Here is a 21183-nt window from a genome sequence, read left to right on the forward strand (position 1 = left end):
AACAAAAAATCACGTCCATGGATATCGAACATGGGTTTTTTTTTTTTGAAAGGGATATCGAACATGGGTTGCCTACAATTTTTTATAAATATTAACTTTGCACATCAAAATTAAGCAACTTTTTATATTAAGGGAGTAAAAATTGTTTGCCCAAAAAAAATTGAATTAAGTTGGGCCAAATAGTACATTATACAGTGTAAGTGTCTAAAATATACAATCCAAAACACAAACTACAAAAAAAGATTGAGTTTTAAAAAGTAGAGATATTACGTTAGGATTTAAGTATATGAGGAGAACCCAATTGTGGGATGGTGAACACCCTGTTACACGATTTAGGTGGATGATTGTGATTGGTCAATAAATATTATTTAATATAGAAAAATCAATAAATATTATTTATAAACCAATCATAATCATTCACTTCAGCAAATGTTACGATACATATCCACATAATATGTGTACCAAAGAATTCACCTTGTGGGAGAGCTTCATGACTTAATATATATTATGAATATTAATTAAAAGAATAAAACACAATTAATATATATATATATATATATATTATAAATTTTTACTATTAATTATTCTTCATCCTAATATACTAAATATGATCATTAAAGTCATGCATGTTAATCATCAAGAATATCACCACTACAGGATCCACATCATCAACATATCTTCCTCATTCTTCACAAATTTAATAGACTCTTAGAGTTATGCATGTTAATCATCAAAAACATTACCAACTATATGCACATACCACAACACCAACGCATCTCTTTAATTATTCATGTATTAAATATGAGTATTAGAATCATTTCCATCATGTAAGAATGAATATTATATAGAGTAATAATGATACAAAGGGAATGTAAATTCCATCCCCTACTATATTTGTGTATTATGTATCTATTTTCCATCAAATGGTTGTTCTTTTAGGGACAAATTAAAAGTTCTTTTATAACATTTTAAACTTAAATACCCATTCGATCTCATATATAATAGAAAGTTTAGTTTTTAGATTCATTAAAAATATAATGTATCTAGACCATATTATTATGGATCAGATACATTAGATTTTTAATGAATCTAAAAAGTAAACTTTATTTTATATATAGGACCGGAGGGAGTAAGAAATATCATCGATTAATTATTTATTTGATTTTCATTTGTGTTCATCTATTTTTTTATATTTTATTATTTTCATGTTTTTCTTCTTTTTACACGTGTAAAAATAAAAAAATACATGTGTAAACATACATGCACCTTTTTTTTTTTTATGAACATACATCCAACTTGTTGGAATGTTCATATCTAAATCAGTCTAAATAAAAAACTACAAATATATCTAAAAAAATAAAAAATCACAAAAAAAAACTAAATATTATTGGATGTATTTAGATGTTCTTTTGTGTAAATTGTTCATAATAAATTATAGATTCCTTTTAACCACACCATATACATTTTTTTATCCACACCGTATACATAAACTTTAGTACTTAATTTTTATTTATTGGCATGATATTTTGCATAAATCTATTTTTTTAATTATACTTATTAGTTTAATTTTTTATTATTTTTTTCATCAAACCAATTACTTTGTCGTGTTTTTACAATATTAATATAACATTTTTTACAAATATAATTTGGATGACCACTTTTAATTGATTTTTTTTTATATATATTGAAATAAACCACGTTTAATTGATTTTTTTTTTTGTTTCTTTAAAACATGTTAAAATCATGATTTGGTGTCGTTGCTACGCATTCAACCACCTAAGAATCATCTAATCAAAATTTGAAGGTCCAAATTTAACATCTAATCAACATTTTATATTTATAAAAGAAAAAAAATTATATTATAATTTAGACCATCGATACTTTGAGTTGGTTGACTACATATCATGTAACTACTTTGAATCTTACCCTTGAGGGCGCTGGCAAGCGCCGAATATTTACTATTTCCGACTACACTAAGTTTATCACTACTCTGAGATGGTTGACTATATGTCATGTCACAATGTTAAACTAAGTTTGTCGATCGTAAAACTTGATTGTCAATGATGAATCATGGCGCAAACCTATCCAGATAGAAGTTAATCAAGAAAGTAGAGAATAATAGTAATTCAAAGACAGGATTATGTTTAACATAGATTTTTAATTTTACCAAGAACTGATCGATTGCGTCAGCTATACCCGGAGCTACTTTTTAGAAGGTAAAAAACATATATCAAAAGTATTAAAAAATGAATTTATACCAAACAATGGTAATGCTCTCTTGTTGAGCCTCTTATTGTATACAATTAATGTAACTTAACATATAAACAATTCAAATAAATATTTCACACTTTGTAAGAAAAATCAGTGAATAAGTCTACCATTATTTATTTATTTATTTTATTTATTTATTTTTTTGAAAACATAAGTTTACCATTATTAGCCTCCTTACTTCTATAAAACTAGAGTGTACGATACATTTACAACAATGTTAGAACTCATTCTCCCAAAGGAGCTGTTAAATAGACCTAGTGACAACAAATAATTCAAAAATCAAAACAAACAAAAACGACTAGTGCATTAATAGATTAAACGTTACACTCAATATCTACCTATGTACCTTAATGTTAGAAATGTTCTAATTTTACTACTTGTCTATTGATATGCATTCATTAACAACTAACAATAACGCACTGCTTCTCCTTAAAATCTCAGATTTATTTCTCTCTGGTATCAATTTAAATGAACTAATTTAGTTTTTTAAAAAATAAATAAAAAAGTTAACGCAGTGTTACAAACAAATTGAAAGGCATCTGACACAGATCTGGGGAGGGGCAAGAGGGGGCTTGGGCCCCTCCTCCTCTTGTTCATTACCTCTTTCTAAGAATAGTAGTATTATGAACATATATGCAGCCGTGTGAAAGTGTTGGCTTTGTCTATATTTTAATATTAAATAATATGTCCTTTTTAAGGCTTATAACATATATGTTACGGCTATTAATTTCTTTAAAAAATGTTAAAGCCGCTAAATAGTACAGTAGTATATATTGAGCATATTTATCTATTATAATATTTTAAGCATTATAACATTTCAATCAAATGAATGAGCTCGGTTATTAAGTTTCTGTTAAGAAGAATCATTTGAAAGAAATCAAGTTTAATTTTTAGAAGGAATAATTTTTTGTCGGGTATTACTTATCTTATTGCCGAATTTCATAGTACCAGCTTTATTCTCCTGGAGAATTACCAAAAAAAAATATTATTGTATTTTATTTAACATTTTGATATTATATTTTTCGTCCGGTATCTTATAAATTTTTGGATCCGTCTAAGAGCATACACTCTTACGAACCAATAGAGCATAGTAAAGTACATAATCTGAATTAACATAATCTCTGAATTGCTGGATCGATGTCTTCGGGTATAACAACAACAACGCAGTGGAATTTCTTTAACAAACATGACTTCATTGTTCTGCTTGATAAAACTAGAGAACAATGAAAACATCATGTATCCATCAAAATTTGAGAGACACTGGTTTTCAAACAATTTGTGCACCTTTAAAGTGATTTCCACTATAGTCATTTTTCAAATCCTTACGGTTCATATTTTTCTATACCATAAAAATGTATCAACTGAAAAATTTATCTTTACAGTATTGATTTTCTTCATTGTGAAACGAAATCCATGTTTAAGCACTATTCATTTAGTAAACCCTAATCCAAATAACGTCACTTTTTTTTTAAGTTTTTTTTTTTGGTTAAAAAAATAAAGTAAATAAGCCTATCGTCTTTGTTAAATAAGCCTATAGTATTTACATATTGTTTCTAAAAGAAAAATTGTATTTCAATTAAGTTACTAAATTTTGTCGTTAGTAGTGAATTAAGCTTATGTGAGAGGTTATAAATTTCAAATAAATTAATTTTTTCAAGGATTTATTAAAGAAAATACATATAGCCCATAACACCAACAAAAGCATGATATATATAAATTTAGGTTTTTGTATGTACCAAAAACCCTAGGGGAGGTACAGTGCAGAAAAAAGAGATTTAACATCAGACAAAACAAGTTTCACGTTGGTTTTGTACGCGATAGGATCGCATGTGATGTGGTATATCCACCACATTTCACATCGGTTAACCAATATGATAAGTATATTTTAGTATTTTACACATCAGCTTATTAATTCCCCAATATGAGATTGTATTTTTATTTTTTTTACTTGGATGTCAACAAGCAAACAACCGAGTTGACTTCTCTCATTTACAATCATAAATAAGGGCATAAGGCAACACCACAACAAGATCTCCGGAAATAATTAAATTAAACCACAAAAGTTTAAAAAATCTAAAATTATATGAATAATTTCTCATACTAGAAGAGCATCTTTACTCGCTGCTACTAGTATTTGCTGATTCATAAGCAGATAAGCTTACTCACTGCTACTAGTATTTGCTGATTCATAAGCAGCATCGGCAGAAGATGTGTCCATGTCATGGAGACCTAATTCTTCATCTTGCTCCCATGTCCTCTCATATTCCTCAACTGGAGACACCGTGTTGATAAAATTACCAAAACAGAAAACAATCAAACATTAATATATATTAAGATGAAGCCTGAAGAACTATGCAGCCAAGTAAAGATCCCTACACCACAGTCACATAATAGTAATACATTCAACAACTAGAGATCATCAAATCTATAAAATTCATAAATGAATAAAAAATTATTTCAACAGCAATGCCCTCTCAGAATGACATGAGCCATAGTTATATGATCAAGCTAATTAGAAGTTAAAACTTAAAACCCCATCACACCTAACAAGCAAACTACATAGAAGGCAATTAAACCAAATGGATATGAATATACTTTTTCATTATTAATCTTCCTTACTCCTTAGTCCTTACATAGAAAACATAGGAAGCTATAATATCATCAATAAATAAAACTTTGATCAGATGAAGCAGAATACCCTAGTTTGTGTGCAATGGAGATGGGCCCCAGGACAAAACATATTCAACATCAAACATGGAAACTAATTGCAGTAAGCAAAACTTGTAGTCTGTGGGTGTTGAAGAAAAACTTACACATTAATTGCTTGTCGTCTTTTAGATCATCAGTTGCAGGTGCTATGAAAGAATTTGCCAATGCATCATCAAGAATTAAAGTCCAAGGTTTTTCCAAGCTAAGAAGCTGCAAAAAATGAAAAGCAGATAAAAATAATGATGTCAAAGACCATGCAGCTAGGGTGAGCCAAATATAATTGATATACATTGCAATTAGAAATTTAGAATAGTCATTACACATTACACAATAGGTATACATAAAAAGGTCAAAACCTGCGCGGGGGAGGCATATGCTCATCCCCCCATGTAAACCAAATATATTATACAATCATGTGTACCTTGTTCAGCCTGGCCCCAAAGTCAAGCCACTTGCTTCTACTATGTTCATCAAGACTGTCTCCAAAAGTAAACCCATGGACCCTCTCAAGACCTGTAAGTGTGTAAATTTAATATTAAACATCTTGATGAAAGGAGAACAACTTGAAATCCCTCTTGACAAATCATTTTGACATTAATGTGTGTGGGAAGAGAGAGACAGAGAGAGAGGGAGAGAGTGAGAGAGAGCATACTTTCACTAATTTTTTTAATTAAACCTTCAACAGTTGTAACAACTCCTCCTAAAGTGCCACTTGCCAACTCCAAGTCAAGTTCAGGCACTTGTACGCTAGCTGTATCAGACTAATGAAACCAAAAAACGACGAAGTTAATGCTTTGAATAAAAGAATTAATAGACAAATATAACAAGTATACATGGAAAGATATAAAGCATATTTATAGACGTCCAATCACATAAAATATTGTTTAAATGGCCAGGCAAACATAAAATGAACAGCAGGCCCGTGAACAAAAAGTGTGAAGAGAGGACTAATTTACAACACCGAAAAATCATGTTCAGACTCGTCTTCAATGGAAACTTGAAAGGACTATTTAAGTATCATAACAACATTGATCAAAAACAAGTATGATTACAACTATTACCCCGAGTACATCATTGCAAACAGTGTATTAATGTATCAGAAGAGCATTATTTGACTTGACAAACCTTTATTACATCACGGTTTAGGTCGTTAACATTTTTCACATGAAGAGTCATCTTTTTTCCTTTCTCTGCAAACCCCCCACCCGCTTTCAACTGCATGATGAACAATAATTATTGTAGCCCAGAGAGAAAGAAATAATTACACACATGAAATCAACATATACCTCAGAGTTTCGGTAACCACAAACATCGCAAGTGAATGCCATAATGATTCCTTTTTTGAAGTACGGAATATCTATACATCATTAAGCTTAACAAAGTTTATAGATGAACTAATAAGACACGTTTCTCATGCCAACTCTTAAAATAGTAAAATAACATTAACAAATTGCAAAATAATAACTGAAGGACGACCCTTCAAATAAAGGCAAAACACTGTTAATAATAAACCAAAAGGGAAATATAAGAGATGCTAAAAGGATACCAATTTCAAACATTCGAGTTTCACATCCACCGGCACAACCAGCATAACAAGTTGTTGGGAAAGTCATCACCTGCCAATAAAATAATAAGCACCACAAAAACATTGAATGTTCAAAAAAACACAAAAAAAGGAAAGAAAACCCCCGCAGCAGTCGGTAGCATACAGTTCAGCATTACATTACATACCTCTTCTGGTGTACTATATCGAAATAAGGCTTCTGCAATCTCTGCACTATTACTCTGTGCAATGGCTCGGTGACCTGCTGCTGCCCCTACAGACCCGTGTGGTTCTCCCTTCACTTGGTTGGAAACTTCTGTTAGTGCTTCATCTGGAGTTCCTCCAATTTGTGTAACTTGATATCCCAATGATGCTTGTTTCTCAGGAGTTCGATCATAAAATTTTATTGTCATTGACGGATCAGATGACGGAGCAAACCTATTCACATAATTATAATTATAGTTATACCCTACATATAGATATAGGAATACACACACACACACACACACACATGCATGCTTAGGACTCTACCTCACTAATAAATTAAAGGTTTGATTTACAATAAAGGATTATAACATGCAGCGTGCATTGATTTGAATATACATATAGGAATATACACACACACACACACACATGCATGCTTAAGACTCTACCTCACTAATGAATTAAAGGTTTGATTTACAATAAAGGACTATAACATGCAGCGTGGAATGATTTGAAGAGCATCAATCCAATACAAATGAAGCTCGGTTTTCTTATCTTTAAAATGACCTTCTACTCATGTTCAAACATTTTTTGATTTAGTACACTTTCTATGACTTTTACTCCTATTCAAACATCCTTGATTTAGTACCCCTTCTATCACTTTTACTCCTTATATGTAAGTTATATATTTCATTTTGTTTGTTGTTTACTTTTAGAAAAATATCCTACCCTTTTCTTTTGTAATATTTTCTTCTCTAACAAGTTATTTTCATCCACACAATAACAAAATTCACAAAAATATCTCTTACGGATTTTCAACAAAGCTATTTCCAGCAGGATCGTCAAGAACAAATGTAAATGATGATTCTCCTGCGCAACAGGCTCGCAACTTCACCAAAAATTGATCTATTGCTTCAGCTGTCTCCGGAGCAACATTCTATGATGTCAAAGATATAAAACTAAGTCAGTAAAAGAGAAACTTATACCAAACAATAATAAGGGCAGTTCTTGTCGATGGCAGTTCATGGCGCCTCAATAGCAGATTATGGCAGAAAAACCAACCATATCAACCGATATTCGATAAAACTAAATATATGACAAAAACAAATAGTACCTTGCATCGTTCTTGAAGTTCATCAGCAGCTCGCATCAGTATCCCTTCTACCTATAATTACACCAGAAACACTATAGTCACATCATATGAGGGGAAAATGTTTAACTAATCATAGCTTTAACCCAAATCTTCATAAAATACTTGAAATTAGAGCTCTAGCACCGACAATTATATATATGTGGACATTATCCTTGCTACAACAATAACAAGTAATAATTTTGTACAAATAAATGTAAGCCAAAATCAACTACAGGGTGTAGACTGTAGAGGTATTCACTGGCAAATCAAGGGGGCAGATAACAATTGAGATAAATTGAAGTATATATATATATATATATATATATATATATATACCGTTGACAGACTGCCACGCCGAGCCTCTGATTGAATCTCAAAATCCAACTCCGGTATCTGCAGGAACATTCACACAGTTAAACTAAAGCACAATTACAAAGTATTGAACATCATTATCCGCAAGATCAATTTACTACCTTGATGGTAGCATGTTCTGATTTTACCACTTGTCTGTTGAGCATCTGCATCAATTAAAAATTATGAGTAAGCACTCTTACTCTTACAAAACATAATCCAAAATAGAGCGTAGTAAAGTAGATAATTTGAATTAGCATAACCTCTGGATTGCCTGATGAGATCTTCAAGGTGTAAGAGCAACAACGAGTTGGAATTTCGTCAACATACATTACTTCATTATTCCTAATTCACAAACAAAGACCCGAGTGATACAAAAAGTTTAAGGTTTTGTTTGTTTATCAAAATGAAAATTACTTATATATCTTAAAAAGCTACCCCAGTAGTAGTAGTAATAATAATAATAATAATAATCACTCAAGCCACTAGGTTTGGTCTAGGGATTTGAGTAGTATGTTATAGGTCGTGGGTTCGATCCCAGCTCATTGTAAACCAAAACAATAAAATAATAATAATAATAATCACTCTTGATAGATTAGGGAAGCAACTTACTTGTTGCAACAATGAGGACAATCGAAAGCGGACAACCAAATCTGCATATTAGGCACAATCATTTGATAGAAATAAGAAAATAGATAACAAAATAAGGTATTTAGCATGATAATAATGAGAGAAAGATTAAAAATAGAAACAAGAGAAATTTCAAACATTTGGGAAACATACCTTTCTGAAGTGAGGAATGGAAGTGATGAAGGAATTTGTAGTGCCCTGAAACGAAAGAGACATGGGAGAATTTGAAGTGAGATGAAAATAAAACAAACAAAGTTCGGAAAATACAATACAGTTAGAGAGAAAGTGAGAGTACGTTTTCGCCGCAATGCATGCATAAGCTTTCAAAGCTTTGAAAGGTTTCGCAGTTAGAGAGAGGGGCGCCAAAAAGTGCTTCAACCATCTTGTGCCGGCACCGATCGAAAGAGACAAAACAATAAAAGGTTAGGTTAGGTCTCTGGAGTCTGGACAAAGTAAGACGATAATAATTGTTAATTGACTGCTCAAGCAAAATCCACACTCTCTCTATATATATAATATATACACACGAATAAATAGATCAAACAACCCTGACCAAAAAATAAAATAGATCTTTTTTCAAAGAAAAAATATATATATTTCAAAGAAAAAATAGATATTATATTTTTTCAGAAGAAAAAAATAGATACAATACAAATATCTTATGTGCTTGGTGCACATAAGATAACAACTGTGATAATAATATTTTATTAAATTATGTTTTTTTGTAAGGTTATCAAAACTGGACTGGACCGATCGGTCGGACCGTGAACTGGTCATGAAAACGGTTCGGTTATGAGCAAAAATTGGATAGGAAACAAACCGGCAAAAAAACGCATGAACCGGTTTTGAACTGGCGAACCGGTCGACACGGTCCAAGCGGTTCTGCAGAATTTTAAAAAAAAAAAAAAACAGGGCAAAATGACGTCGTTTTAACTTTTTTTTTTAAAAAAAAAAAATCTTAAACAAAACAACACGTCGTAGGAATATGAAATGTTTATTTTTTATCGTAGGAATTGATTTTTTTGAAAGCAGTATATTGTCAATTGATGTTATGGTGCTATTTTATGTTATTGAATTTAGTTTATTATATAATTTCTAATTTGATTTGAATTATAAATTTTATTTTATTTTGACTTGTGATATTTTATCTTTTTAATGTGTGATTGTGAAATATCGAGCAATTATTCATATATTTTTATTTATATATTAATTAAAATATATATATTTAATTAAAAGCGGTTCGACCCCGTTGAACCCGATCCGACCAATTGAACCTTGAACTGGTGAGCTCGCCGGTTCGATAATCGTTCCGGTTCTGACAACCTTATTTTTTTACACCGTTTATAATAATATGATAAAACATACAGTATATAATATTTAGATAAAAAATGAATCTTGTAAAATAATTAACTTTTTCATAAATTATTTTGCAATAATTTATAATTATAAAATTTTAAAACACTCAATAATTTTATAGAATTCTAAATCAATTGCAATATTTAACACCACTAGATAAATAATTGCAATATTTTTTCATAAAAATTATGGGTAAGTAAATAATTTTATTTTATTATATATGTTAAGTAAGCTAAAAAATAAAAATATTAGTTTAATTTGTTATAAAATTCAGGTTAATATTCATTTTTTGTACTTTTTAATAATTTTTCTTTTTTACGCAATAATTATTTTACTTTATTGGTAGCCTTATAATTTTTAATAATTATTTTATTTTGCGGGTAACATTGTATATAATAAATGAATGTATTACCATCAGTAGCTTTAAGGCTCCCATCTAAAGCACAAAATTATTAAATTTTAGAGTTTGATTATATTTTTGGTCCTTTTAAATACTAGTAATTTCAAAGTTACCCTCTGTCCTGTATGAAGAATTCAAAATATTTTAACAAAATGATATTGCAAAGGAATCGTTGCCATCTAAGAAAGGTTGCAAAAGCTAACCTCTAGGGTGAAGCAATTTCTGTGCAATATGCTCGTCAGGGACGAATCTAGAAACTAATCGAATAGGGGGCTGATCATTTTTTAATAAGAAATATTACATAAAATTTAATTGTAATTTATATGAATAGGGATCAAATTATACCAATATAAAATTATTTTACACTGATTTATTTATCGCAATTAATTTACACTATAAGTATACATACAAATTAATAATAATTATATATAAAAAACAACTTTAAAGATATAATATATACACCATTGGGGTGGGAGGGAGGGGCCGAAGCCCACCCTTGCCACCCCTTAAATCCGTCCCTGATGCTGGTTACATGTTGTATACATGTGTGTAAAATATAAAATTGATAATAGGTTATACAAAATTTTCTAGGGGAAATAGTCATTTTAGTTCCTTAATGTGCAGCTCGCTGTCATTCTGGTCCCTGCCTAAAGAAAAAATACTATATAGTCCCTGACTCTGTAATTCGTTAGTCACTTTGGTCCCTTACATTAAAATTGACCGTTAACTTTACAAAAAAACTTATGTGGCATTTTTTTAGGACATGTGGCACGCTGAGTAGACATAAATTGGACAAATAACCTGATGATATAGCCAGGGACCAAAACGAAAGTAAACACCAAATTTTCTCAATTTAAATCCCTAAAATCCTAGATCTCATTGTTTTTCTTTGTTGTTGTTTGTTGTTTTTCTTTTATGTTTTCATCTTCTATATTGTTGTTGTTCTTCAATTTATTGGGAAAGGAACTAGTAAAATTTTGGCATTGATTAAGGAAAGGTTGCACAGTGAAGCAAATAGAAACTGTGTTGGAACATTTTAATTGATTGATGATATATCTATTCAATGCATTTGAGCCCTGTTATGCGCATTAAAAAAATCATTCATCAAAATCATTTGAGCACTGTTGTTGAATAAGTGCATGCCAACCACAAAAATAGCAGCAGCAATTGCAACAAGAACAACGACGACGACATAATTTACATGTCGAGTTTACCCATACAAAATGTGTTAAGGTAAAAACTCGATTCTGACAAGTAACAGAAGTTTTTGAAAGGCATGGCGCCATTGCCTTGGATATGCTTGTCTTTGAATTGAGAAATTCTCTTGGAAAAATATGGAGAAGACTCAAAGTTGATCTACGATCTTGCTGATGAATGTTTTACTAGTTCCTTTCGCCAACAAAGTTTAGCTCATTTCTTAATCAGCTTTTTTTTCTACATCACTCTTTTTTCACTGCAACCTTTAACCTCTCCTTAATCTGTGCCAAAATTTTACTAGTTCTTTTCCCCAAACAAATTGAAGAACAACAACAGAGAAGAAAAATCGGATTTGGGATTTAAATGGATAAAATTTATTTTTTACTTTCATTTTGGTCCCTAACCATATCATTACACCACTTGTCAAACTTATGCATATTCAGCGTGTCATGTGTCCCAAAAAAATGCCACATCAATTTTTTTTGTAAACTTAACGGTTAATTTTAACGCCAGAGACCAAAGTAACTAACAGATTATAGAGTCAGAGACTATATAGTATTTTTTTCTTCAGTCAGGGACCAAAATGACAACGAGTTGCACATTGAGGGACTAAAATGACTATTTCCCCTATTTTCTATAATTCCTCGTAAAAAAATAAAATCTACAATTCCATTTTGACAGCACTACGCACGCCACTGATTATACATGACACCAAAGTTCATTTATTTGGTTGAAAACCAAAGATTTTGTCCATTGAACCACCATACTGACTTTATAATACCGACACATAAATATATTATACATCTTATATGATTTTTATTCTCAGATAAAATTTTGAATAAAATTATTTATTTTTTGTTTTACATGGAATGACTAACCTATGTTGGATTGACTAAGCTCTAAGACCCATCGCTTATAAATTTGAGGTCAATGACCTAAAAGACAGATGACGAGAGAAAAATTTAGGCAAATCTGGCTAATAACAAAAATCATTTAAAAGGTTTGGTAAAATTCATTTATGCACATGACTCACTTTGATTTAACAAGCGGTGTTCACTTGAGACTTTGGGGTATGCTACTCTTAAGATCTCATGTCTCGTTCCTTTTGTGCTAATTTTGGTCTAATTTATGCATAGCTATACTTTGACTTTAAATAAGACCCACAAGTGAACGGTTAAATTTCTCAGTTGCTTTTTGACTAAATGCCAAGTTTTCAAAAATAAAATAAAAATCGTGGAAACACAACAGAAATTTATTTAGATATATGTTAAAATTAGAAAAAAAGAAAAAAAAACAACTAAGATTAGGATAATGTATTTAAAAGGTTTGCAATAAAATTCATTGATTTTAAAATATATAATAATTGTGGGCACATGACCCAATTGGATTGAACAAGAAATGTTCACTTGAGATTTTGGGGCATGTTCTTTTAAGATTTTAGGGGGTGTATTGGATTGATATTTTGTAAGTTTTTTTTTTGTTAAATTTTTTTTGAAGATTTTAAAAGATTTTACGGGATTGTAATTATTTTTGAGATTTTTTTGAAAGACTTTTTACAATCTAGATATTCCAATTTGAATTTTGATGAATTTATTACACATATTTTCAAGATTTCAAAAGACTTTAAGGATTTATAAGATTTATTAGATTTATAAAGTTTCTAAAAATAAACTTTTTTCTATAGGTAAAAAAAGAACGAATATAAAAAAACGTAAAAAAAATAAATAAATTTGATTCATCTTTTATATTATAAGCTTGTATACACAAGCAAATCTTAAACCCTAATTTTTTTTCTCTATTTTCCCTCCATTTTATCTTACAATTTTTATTAAAAAATAATACAATTTTGTCTTGACTAGGATTCGAACCTGCAATCCTTCAATGGGTGGCAATATTTCCAACCATTATGGCAAGTATACCAATTATGATTAAAATTATGTGCAATAATTGATAAACACCATCAATTTTAAAAGTATATCATATTAAAATTATTGTTGACTATATTATTTATCACGAAATATTTTTATGTCTTTCCTGATCAATATTTTTTTTTCTACCGGATCATAAATTTAGGGAATAATTATCATGTGAGATTTGGAAAGTTATTATCTGTAATTTGGAAAGTTATTATCAAACTCAATTCTACTAAATCAATTTTTTTTGCAATACAACCAAACACAACCATGGTCATGTCACTAATCACATTCATTATTTTGATTTTAACATTGCAGATTTAATATTAACCGATGATCAATTGATACAATATGCACTAGCAGACCAATTGTGATTTAAATCATGTCCACAAAGTGTTAAGCTCCATCAACTTTCATAGGAAAGATTTCATACGACAATTAAGCACCATCAATTTTCATTGCACAATTTAAACAATTAAAAACCAATAATTTCTTATATTATAAGCTTGCTAACATAAGCTAACCCTAAACCAAATTTCCCCCCCTCTCATTTTATCTTTCTTTTTATTGCAGCTTTATATTAAAAAAATACAGATTTGTCATCGAACCTGCATCCCTTACTTACAATAAAATCTTTCAACCGCTAAATCATGTGCTTCAATTATGAAAGAATTTAGCAATCCTAATATGTTAACCCCGTTTTCAATAAATTTGAACGGCGGAATTAATCACAATTTTTATTTATTTATGGATGTCTACTTAAGTTTATGTTCTTGATTATGTCTTTAATTTTTTTTTAACCTTTAATTATCATCAATTTTTTAACCTTTAGTTATCAGCAATTTTTTTTAATAAGTAAACAAAACGACGGGGTTCCAAAATTATTTAAAAAATATATAAAATATAAAATAAGCACATAAACAAATATAGAATAATTAGTTCATGAAATTCCCTATACTACTCTTATTGAAAATGCTCTTAGAATTTTTGTATTTTATTTTTTATTATTACATATTACACCTAATTAGACTCATGCGGTGCATGGGTCAAAGTTCTAGTTGACTATAAGGAAGCATGCTGGAAAAAGAAGTAGAACAAGAAGAGCATTACATCAAAAGAAAATTGCAAAAGTTAACCCAAAAATAAATTATTATTAGTTGAAAAGTGACAAACCCAAAATAAAAGAAAAGAACAAAAACCAACATACAACCATAGTTCGACCAAAAAACAATACAAAAATCACCTAATAACAAAAATCACCTAATAAACATAAAAATAGACAAAAAACAAATACCCATTAGCAATAAATGTCAATTCGGTATTTCTCTTATACAATGAATCGATCGGTTTACAAACTCTTTTTGTAGTAAGATGTTGCATACAATTTTTTAATTTCAATATTATGAATGATTCTTAACGAATCATGTCCTATAATGAAATATTTGTTACCGTCCATGTGATACTTTTGTTTTGATCTGGGAATATATATGAACAATGATAAAAAAAATTGGAGAAAGAACATGATAGTAGTCTCGCTGGCGGAAAGAAGTCTTGGAAGATTATAAAAAGTCTCAAGGGTTTGAGTGAGATTATTAGGTGAATGTTTTATGTGTATTTTTAAGTAAAAAGTCCATCAAAATCCATTACATGAAAAAATCTATTAAAATTCATAGACTTTTGAATACAAATAGACATTTTAAAAGTGGTAAGAAATCTCAATTGAATACCAACAGATTTTGTTGGCTGAAAAAAAATCTTGATTGTCTTAAATTTGACTTTTATAAAAATATTGATTGAATACCACTAAATTTTTTTAACATAAAAAAATCTTTTAAAATTTTTTGAAATCTTAATTCAATACACACCTTAGCGGGCTTTTCTAGGAATCCCAATCATCATGCAATAGTTGGTTATAGTAAAATTGTAAAAAGTTCATCCCATCCCATCCCATCCCATCCCATCCCATCCATACCACGTTTCGTTTCTCTCTCATAGATAGTTCACTCACTGCTCACTCTCTCACACAAATGGCGGCTCACTCTCTCACATACATGGCGGAATCAGGTGATGGTCAGAACGCCGGCGGCTCCGGTATATTTCCCCCCTCGACTTTACACATTCAAGAATCCAAGGTGCACACTGCCATGTCTTTCTACGCATCAGTCTTTGATGCCATTGACCTTGGTCAAACTCATGATCCAAGGGGAGTGCTCGCAAGAAAATTCACCTTGCTGAATGGAGCCAAATCCATTTACATAGTTGCAGTGGAAGAGGACGCTGATTCGTGAGTATCTTACTCTTTTATGTTTCATTTTTTTCCTTTTTGTTGTTGCTGTTGTATCATCTTTGTTTGGATCAGATCTAGATCTAGAATCTGTTGCGTTCCTGTTTGTTTGTTTGTTTGTTTGTTTGTTTTAATATCTCTATTTGATTGGATCTGTTATAACCTTATTGATTTTTTTTTTTTTTACTTTATGTTATATTTGATCTGGAAACACGTTTTCATCTATATTTTGATTGGATTAGAGTTCTTTGATGCTATAATTTTTGTTGTTAGTTCTCGTATTTTATTTTGACACATTTTTTATGCTGTGTTGCTTACTTGCTTATGCTGTAATCCTTGTTGGAAACACGATTTTCATCTATATTTTGTTTGGATTGAGTTCTTTGATGCTATAATTTTGTTGTTAGTTTGTTTTTGACACATTTTTCATGCTGTGTTGCTTATGCTGTAATCCTTGTTTTGATTGTAATTGTATATCTAGACACACTGCTTTGCATTTTTAATCTCTCCTTTTGTAGTTCATGCATCACTTATGGAACTACTGCTGCTGGAAGCCAAGTGCATTTGGCTGGGAATCCTCACGGGATGATGGTTGCTGCCACCGATGGTATCCGTGGCATTGCTGAAAAGGCCGAACAAAATGGTGGAAAGGTAAAGTTTGGGAAAGTTCTCAAGAGCGCCGAGGAAAAGGTGTACACTGTGTTGACCGATCCAATCGGTTTCCTTTGGTGTATCAACCCTCAGTGATACTATTGGATTGGTTAACATTGTCTCTGTTAAGGTGTGTTTTTGTTTGGTGCTGTAGGTGTTTTTTTTGTCTGTTATTGTTTAGTTTCCCACGTCAAACAAATGAACTTAGTGTTTACTATGGTAGCTGTGGAGTTGTATGAACTTTGTTTATGTGTTTACTATGGTAGTATGGTTGTATGAACTGGTGTATGGAATGAAACATGACAAATTAGTTCACTTGTGTGTACGGGGTAATATAAACAAATATAATTTTTGTTGTTGAAGCCCAACTTAAGTTGGATATGGATATTGTACAAAAAAATAGGAATCTGATGTCCACAGGGTTTGATGGTGTCTTTATATTTCTGCTGTATTGTAATTTGGCTTTGGTGCTCTAGGTGTTATCGGTTCTAGTTTGTGGGAGGACTGCTGTGTTGGTCTGCTATAGTCTGTGTTTTTTTGTGTGGTAGAGTGCAGTAGGTGATTCTGTCTAGCTTTTGTTGTTTTCAGTGTAGTGATTATAGTTTGCAGGCTGTTATTGTTGTTTTCCTGTGTCTTTCTTTAGTTTTGTTTTGCTGTCGTGTTGCGTTTCTGCTTTGGTTAGTATAGATGTGGCTAGTTAGCTTTGGTGGTTTCTGGTTTAACAGGCGTGTTTGTTTTTCTGTTCAAGTGCTTCTATTCCAGTTTTCTTGATTTGGTTTTTAGGGGTATTGGCGATTTTGGTGTAAGTCTGGGTGGAGTTTTTTGCTTTATGGTGTTGATATGCATCTCTTTTAGTTCTGTCAATTTTTACTCCTTAAATAATGCAGACATGATTTAAACTTTTCAAAGTTTTCATAAAACAGTAGATGAAAAGGATGCAAATACATACCTCTAATCACAATGAACGTAGAATTCCTCTCATATTAACCCTTTGATTTGAAATTTAGCTTAGTTGAAGTTCAATTTATTTTTACACACATTGCATTGATTTTATGCTTTGAAATCAGTAATGAAGACCGAACTAAATAACATGCCTATTTGTGATAAAAACAAAATTTAATTAACTAAATGTAAGATAGTTTAGCAACTTATAATCCAAAACCATAGGCTTTAATTGCGAGTTTAGAGAGGGAAAGACTTTAAGAATATTATAGAGAATAGAGAATGATTAATAATTAATATATTTTAAAATCTAAGAATATTATCACAAATTAGATTAAATTTGAAGATTTACGCAAACCCTGTAAAATCCTCTCACTCTAATACAACTTATGAGCTCCATCAAACTTCTTCCCTCACAAACTCCTCTATTGCTTCCACTTGTTTCTTTCTTTTTTCAAAACCCTCCCCTCTCCTCCAAACTTGCAAACAAAGCCTAATCTTTTAGCCAATCATATCACACTATTAGACTCTTGTTAGGAGTCCCTCATCGAGTATATAAAAGTGCTCAACGTGGCACTTAAGTCATGAGACTCTCCCACCTATTGGACTAGTTTTTTGGGTTGGATTCTCCTCATATGCTTAAGTCCTAACAAGTCTCCTTACCAATAGAAGCCCTCTAATATACTCCAAATTCTTTCCATTTTCCCTTCCTAACCCACTAAATTTTATTTATTACTCGACCAATAAGATTACACTCATGAACATCACAGTGGTGGCAGCTTAACAAGTATGTAGAGCCATGTATTTAGTTTTTTCTGATAATACTTTCACCCTAAAACCATATTCCTGCCCAATGACTCATACCAGACTCCACTAAATCTGCATTTAAGGCACATCCATTTAACTTCCAACGAGCTGTGCTATATTGTACTGTTTACTAAAATGCAAAGTGTAGAATAACAATACCAACGTAGTGTCCTTAATAAAGAATCCCACGTATTTAATTAGTGTGCTATATTGTGCTGTTTACTAAAATGCAGTGTACAATAACAATACCAACGCAGTGTCCTTAATAAAGAATTCCACGTAGTTAATTAGTGTTCTGATTGATAAAGGAGTGCATGACCGCTGATATGCATGTTTGAAATAGGTTTGACTTTATTTTGTTTTTGTATTATTACTGTCATAGATGAAAGAGTGGCTTTTGAGTCCTATCTACTCTGATCCATACCGTTCACCCTTTAGGGATGCGTTTGATTCGCAACACAGTATGTACTGGACATAACAGTACAAGATAGGATAAAACTATACTGGAGAGAGAGAGAGAGAGAGATAAAATGAGTATTTTTGTATTTTTTTTAAGTTGTACTATGAACAAAAAGTTGTCCTATATGTTCAGTGAGGGACACAGATTGCTGTTTTTGTGTTGTCCCATGGTACTTTGTGTCGAGTACCATAACCAGTTTATAAATCAAACATGGTATAACAAAAATTGTCCAGTCCCCTGTCTTTTAGATATTTTCTTTCTAAATCTGATAGGTTTGTACATATTCCACTTTTTATTTATGCATAAAAAATGTTATTTAACCTTCCTGTATTTATCTTCTATTAATAGGTGAGGGAATCAACAAAGAAAGAAAGCTTCATGACAGTCACGACTCGAGTGTAGCATATACACTGCAAGGCTCAACGAAGCCATCAACATTTAGTCAAACTCTGACCTGCTGGATGAAGGCATGATGATCCTAATGCCATGCATTGAAAAAAATGATTGCCCATGATACTTCCGGAAATTGCGTTAACACAACAGCGTAGGGGATTCAGCTCAAATTGCGTTAACACAACAGGTAAGGGGATTCAGCTCCTCCTTTTTTTGTCTTTTCCTTTCTCTTTTGTTAATTGCTACTATCTCCCATTTTTTTTAGATGCATTGAATAACTTATATTTGCCTAAACCAAAAAAAAAAACAACTTATATTTCGTCTATAATATAGATTCAATATATCACTTTTTTTTTTTTGTCAAGAATGTTTAAGTTATTTAATAAGTCTAAAAAGTGAATTGTTATTTATAAAAAGAATCGGAGGGAGGATTTGTTTTTTCTTCTTTTGTTGGTCAAAACTTTGTTTGGCCAAATATATCTAGAGGTTTTTACTCTTTAAGTTTTGCGTTTGTAACCGATAAATCTTGAAGTTTTTTAGGTGACAAGTCCATTAATTTTCTAATTTATTGCATTGTTGCCCTTCAAGTTATTCTGTTACAAAAACGCTAAAGTAACTTAGTGAAGTGGTAGTGAACGTCGCGTTTTGGCTTCCAAATAACAAGGCGCAATGTTCAATACTATCTCACTAAGTTAACAGTTATGTCAGCGTTTTTATAACGAAGGTTAAAGAGTAACGGTACAATAAATTAGAAACTTAAAAGGACCTACTATTTGTTACCTAAAACTCTAAAGCACCTATCTATTACAAACACAAAACTTAAAGAATACCTCGATATATTTTGCCTTATTTTTTTTCTATTGAAATGTCAAATATCAAGCTCCATGGTATCGGATATTGGCAAAAGCTTTATGGTATTTTCTGTGAATGAAACAACCAACAATTTTTCTGATGAAAACACAGATTTATTTCTTTTCCATTATTATTATTATTATTATTATTATTATTATTAGTATTATTATTATTATTATTATTATTATCATTTCCCCTATGCATTTTGGGTCATTTTCTGATACTCTTTTTTGTTTTATCTGGTCTCCATTTCGATTCTCATTTGGATCTGAACTCATTTGGTGATTCATGTCTGAGGTAATATTTTTTCCTTAAACCACTATAGATCTCTTTGTAGAAAATACGGTGGTTTTAATTTATTTCTAATGAATATCAAGTATAAGTAACAATAGTTTTTTTTTTTATAAAACAATGGTTTGCGTAGTTTTAAAATAAATAAATTTGATAAACAATACTCCCTCTATTTCTTTTTTTTGATATATACTCCCTCTATTTCTAATTATAGGATACTTTTATAAATAAAATCTTGCCCTTAAATATAAAGACTGCTTAGATGTATTTATTACTCCCTTTTCAAATATATTCTTTATTAATTAATTAATATCACCAATTTGCATTAAAATATTAAAAATCATCAATAAAGATATTTAATACGGAGTACAAAGATAATTTAATAATAGTTATACACATTTCAGACAAGTTTATTACTCCAACAACTTTTCTTAATACCTACAATTTTTGGTAAAGGTTCTTATAAAAAAGTTCGGCAGAATACAATTCAAGACAACAATTTGTTTAAATTTTTTTTGGAATAGTTACACATATTTTTCTATTTATAGGTTCGTAATGATAAGGACACAAAACAATCTTTTAAGATATTGTACTGCCTTGTATGTTTTTTATTGGACAAAATATTATTTTGATAAATTTAAATAACTTGTATTTAGAATAATAAGTTGTTTTTCTGTGATTTTGTGGGACAATAATTTCAATGTTTGTCAAAAAAAAGTAATTTCAATGTTTGTCCAGTTTTTTCACCCCAATTTATCTATTGTTAAGAATACTCCCTCTAATTCTAATTATAAAAA

The 21183-nt window shown here is 30.6% G+C and overlaps 2 protein-coding genes across 2 annotated transcripts; one reads left to right on the plus strand and one right to left on the minus strand.

The window, feature by feature from the left end:
* Positions 1 to 3958: 3958 nt before the first annotated feature.
* LOC123910585 (zinc finger protein ZPR1 homolog) lies at positions 3959 to 9341 on the minus strand. Its single transcript, XM_045961742.1, has 16 exons — positions 9136 to 9341; positions 8994 to 9038; positions 8823 to 8863; positions 8474 to 8555; positions 8333 to 8377; positions 8196 to 8252; positions 7842 to 7892; positions 7537 to 7664; positions 6712 to 6961; positions 6527 to 6596; positions 6267 to 6337; positions 6106 to 6195; positions 5633 to 5741; positions 5402 to 5493; positions 5085 to 5190; positions 3959 to 4542 (listed from the first exon to the last, which is right to left on the minus strand). The coding sequence occupies exons 1-16, from the start codon at positions 9220 to 9222 to the stop codon at positions 4430 to 4432; spliced, it is 1437 nt and encodes a 478-aa protein (XP_045817698.1). The 5' UTR covers positions 9223 to 9341; the 3' UTR covers positions 3959 to 4429.
* Positions 9342 to 15667: 6326 nt separating this feature from the next.
* LOC123910586 lies at positions 15668 to 20547 on the plus strand. Its single transcript, XM_045961744.1, has 3 exons — positions 15668 to 15990; positions 16509 to 16771; positions 19199 to 20547. The coding sequence occupies exons 1-2, from the start codon at positions 15734 to 15736 to the stop codon at positions 16735 to 16737; spliced, it is 486 nt and encodes a 161-aa protein (XP_045817700.1). The 5' UTR covers positions 15668 to 15733; the 3' UTR covers positions 16738 to 16771; positions 19199 to 20547.
* Positions 20548 to 21183: the final 636 nt, after the last annotated feature.

Source organism: Trifolium pratense, linkage group LG2, assembly GCF_020283565.1.
Source record: "Trifolium pratense cultivar HEN17-A07 linkage group LG2, ARS_RC_1.1, whole genome shotgun sequence".
NCBI classification, from domain to species: domain Eukaryota; kingdom Viridiplantae; phylum Streptophyta; class Magnoliopsida; order Fabales; family Fabaceae; genus Trifolium; species Trifolium pratense.

Coding starts and splice junctions, on each gene's coding strand:
- LOC123910585 (XM_045961742.1), bottom strand. CDS start 9,222: ATGGTTGAAGCACTTTTTGGCGCCCCTCTCTCTAACTGCGAAACCTTT. Junction 8,556..8,822: donor TGTCCTCATTGTTGCAACAA/GTAAGTTGCTTC, acceptor TTTGTGAATTAG/GAATAATGAAGTAATGTATG. Junction 8,378..8,473: donor TCTCATCAGGCAATCCAGAG/GTTATGCTAATT, acceptor TAATTGATGCAG/ATGCTCAACAGACAAGTGGT.
- LOC123910586 (XM_045961744.1), top strand. CDS start 15,734: ATGGCGGCTCACTCTCTCACATACATGGCGGAATCAGGTGATGGTCAG. Junction 15,991..16,508: donor GTGGAAGAGGACGCTGATTC/GTGAGTATCTTA, acceptor CTCCTTTTGTAG/TTCATGCATCACTTATGGAA.